This window comes from Gavialis gangeticus, unplaced genomic scaffold (genome assembly GCF_001723915.1).
Source record: "Gavialis gangeticus isolate Ggan-Ray unplaced genomic scaffold, GavGan_comp1, whole genome shotgun sequence".
Lineage (NCBI taxonomy): Eukaryota > Metazoa > Chordata > Crocodylia > Gavialidae > Gavialis > Gavialis gangeticus.
In genome coordinates this window covers 36,053,975-36,057,072 of record NW_017728995.1, presented here as the reverse complement: position 1 = coordinate 36,057,072, position 3,098 = coordinate 36,053,975, and the positions used below count along the sequence as shown (strand labels likewise).

At 66.0% G+C, this 3,098-nt stretch overlaps 1 protein-coding gene across 1 annotated transcript in view; it reads left to right on the top strand.

Annotated features, from left to right (window-relative positions):
* Positions 1–1,335: 1,335 nt before the first annotated feature.
* LOC109287779 (carboxypeptidase N subunit 2-like) overlaps positions 1,336–3,098 on the top strand; it is a 3,473-nt gene continuing 1,710 nt past the window's right edge. The window contains exon 1 of the mRNA XM_019503067.1: positions 1,336–3,097. Within this exon, the coding sequence (XP_019358612.1) occupies positions 1,381–3,097 (1,717 nt within the window). The 5' untranslated portion in view covers positions 1,336–1,380. The remainder of the gene's footprint in view (position 3,098) is intronic.

Genomic DNA, 3,098 nt, shown 5'->3' with positions numbered 1-3,098 from the left:
TCGGGCTGCGGTCCTGGGGGAGCAGGGACCCCCTGTCCTGAACTTCCCTCCGTGCTCAGACCCCGCCTCCTGCCCATCCCTGGAGCTGCGATGGGGGTTGCCCTGCTCTCCTGTGCCCCCTCATTCCTGGCACCCACGCCTCGGCACAGCCCCCACGAGGGTGCCTGGCTGCAGTTCCCCCACCGCCCCCTGCCCAGGGTCCCACTGACCAGCTCCTGCACCCACTTGCCACACACCCGCTGAGCCCCGGGGGTCAGGGGTCTGCGTGGAGGCCTCTGCGCCTGTGGACAGAGCCTGGGAGCTGCCCCGGGCTGCTCAGACCCCCCCCATGGACCACGTGAGACCCTCCAGCCTTATCTCCCCCTGCAGCCCTGGCACCCACCCATGGCAGCTGGCCCAGGCGGGGGGTGGAAGGGAGGCTCCTGGCTCCATCGCTTGCTCACTCGGGCCCAGGACAGCGAGGACAGCTCCGGGCTGCGCTGGCGTGGCCGCTCGGCCAGGTAAGGGGGCCGTGTCCCTGCCGGGGACGGGCCCTGGGGCCTGGGCCCTCGCTCCCTGGTGCTCTAGGGGTGGCAGGAGCAGGGCACGGGGGTCACTCAGCTGCTCAGGCCATGGGCTGCAGGGGTTTGGGGGCCCTGCCGTGGGGACTCCTGCCCATGCTCCTCCCCGAGGGTCTGCCTTCCCCAGCAGTGCAAGCCCCCTCGCAGGCCACACGTCCTGGTGCCCCGCGTCCCCCCCGGGCCCTGCGGGTGCGGTGCCGGACTCGGCGTATCGCTGCGTCCTTGCGGTTTCTGTGTGCTGCTGTGCTAAGCTCTGCGTGGCGTGGCCCACGTTATCAGGCTCTGGCAGCTGGAAGGGGATGCTGCCGCCGGGGCCTGGGCAGATGCGCGGGGAGCTGCAGACTCCCCGTTGCGGGGGGTTGAGGAGAGGTTGCACAGACCCTGGCCAGGGGTGGTCCGGGTGCAGCGATGCCCGTGCTCTGCCGTGCAGATGTCCCCGGCTTCCGGGCTTGGCTGGTTGCTCCCACCCTTGCACCCTTTTTCTTTTCCTGGTGTCAGGGAGTTTCTGAGCCTCCCCAGAGGCACTGGGGGTTGCAGCAGCCCAGGCTGGGACTTGCACCAGGCTGTGCCCAGGCCAGGCCGGAGGGTCCTGGCCCTTTGCTCAGGGTCAGACCGGCGCCAGATTTGGGGTCAGGAAGGAATTTTAGCCCCGGGTCAGATCGGTGCAGCCCGGGGGTTTTGCCTTCCTCTGTCAAAGGGGGCACAGTCTCTACCCAGGATCTCTTGAGCACAGGGCGGGGAGCAGAAAGCAGAGCAGCAGATGGGCCAGGAGCACAGGGCAAGGAGCAGAAAGCAGAGCAGCTGTTGGTGCCAACGTGGCATGGGAAAGCAGAGCAGACAGCGCAGTGGCCCCGAGGGCCGACCCTGCGGGAACGGCCCCGAGAAGCCTGGTCCTGAGTGTGCGGCGCGTGGGGGACGCACCGTTTCGTGCGGAGTAATGGGCCGACCCGTCTTGTCTTTCAGCACCATGCCCTGGCCGTGGCTTTTCTTCCTCCTCCTCCTCTCCCTCCTGGCTGGGAAGAGCCTGGGAGATGCTGAGTACGACACCCCCAAGGATTTCCAGGCTGTCTACATGGGCGCGAAGAACGACGTCCATGAGGTCCCCGCCGTCGCCAAGCCCGGCATTTCTGAAATGATCTTCCTGCGCACCAGCATCACGGCCGTGAGGGAAGGGGCTTTCAGGAACATGCCCGACCTGCTCAAAATCTTGTTCGTCAACACAAAGGTGCAGACCGTGGAGGTGGGAGCCTTTGATAAGCTGGGGAAGCTGCAGGAGCTGGAGATCTCTGGGGCCACGCTGGGGGACGTGCCCGCGGGGGTCTTCAGGCAGCTGGCGAGCCTGTGGAGTCTGGACCTGCGGGACAGCCGGGTGCAGCAGATCCCCAAGGGGCTGTTTGACGACTTGGGGAGCCTGGGCGATCTCTTCTTGCACAACAATGAAATCTCTTCTCTCCCGCCGGGCATCTTCGACGCTCTGGCCAAGCTCACCTTGCTGCACCTGGCGAGAAACAAGCTCCAGGCACTGCCCCCGGACGCCTTTGCCAAGCTCCCTCGGCTCCGGGTTCTCCGGCTCTTCGAGAACGGGCTGCAGGAGCTGCCGGACGGGATGCTGGACAACCAGGCAGAGCTCAAGGAGCTCAGTCTGAGCAAGAACAAGATCAAGGTGCTGCCCTCCAGGCTCCTGGAGAAGCTGTCGCTGCTGGAGAAGCTCTTCCTGGATGGGAACCAGCTCGAGAGTCTTCCCAGCGAGGCTTTCTCTGGTCTGGGCAACCTGCGGCAGCTGAGGCTGGGGTCTAACCAGCTCGGTGTGCTCCCGGAGCGCTTGTTTGGGGCCATGCCGCAGCTCCGAGAGCTGGACCTGGGCAGCAACAAGTTGAGGTCTCTGCCCCACGGGATCTTTGCCAACCTCCCTTCTCTCACCAAACTCGTCTTGTCCCACAACCAGCTGGAGGCCCTGCCGCAGGCCACGTTTGCCGGGCTGGCTGCACTCACGGAGCTCAGCCTGGATGCCAACAAGCTCTCCTCCCTGGACCACGGGGACCTGGCCTCCCTGCCCCAGCTGCGCACGCTCAGCATGCGCAAGAACCAGCTGCAGAGCGTTCCCGCGGGGCTCCTGCAGGCCCTGGGGCAGCTGCGTGCCGTGTACCTGAGCGGGAACCCATGGCGCTGTGACTGTCACCTGCGTGGCCTGCACAGCTGGATGCAAGCCAACAAGGACAAGGTGAAGGAGGTGTCGCAAGTGCGGTGTGAAAGCCCCGACACGCTGCAAGGGGAAGTCATCGACTTGCTGGGAGAAGACCAGCTCGTCTGCTTGAGCACGGTGCCCGGATCCACGGCCCCGACCACGTTGTCTTCATCTACCTCTGTCCCCGTGTCTCTGGCACCATCCACAGCTGCAACCACCACGATGCACTCCACCACCATGCTGGAGCCCCCCACCACGGCAGCACCCACCACCGCGGAGCCCCCCACCACATTGCCACCAACCACAGCAGCACCCACCACAGCAGAGCCCCCCACCACGTTGGCACCCACCAC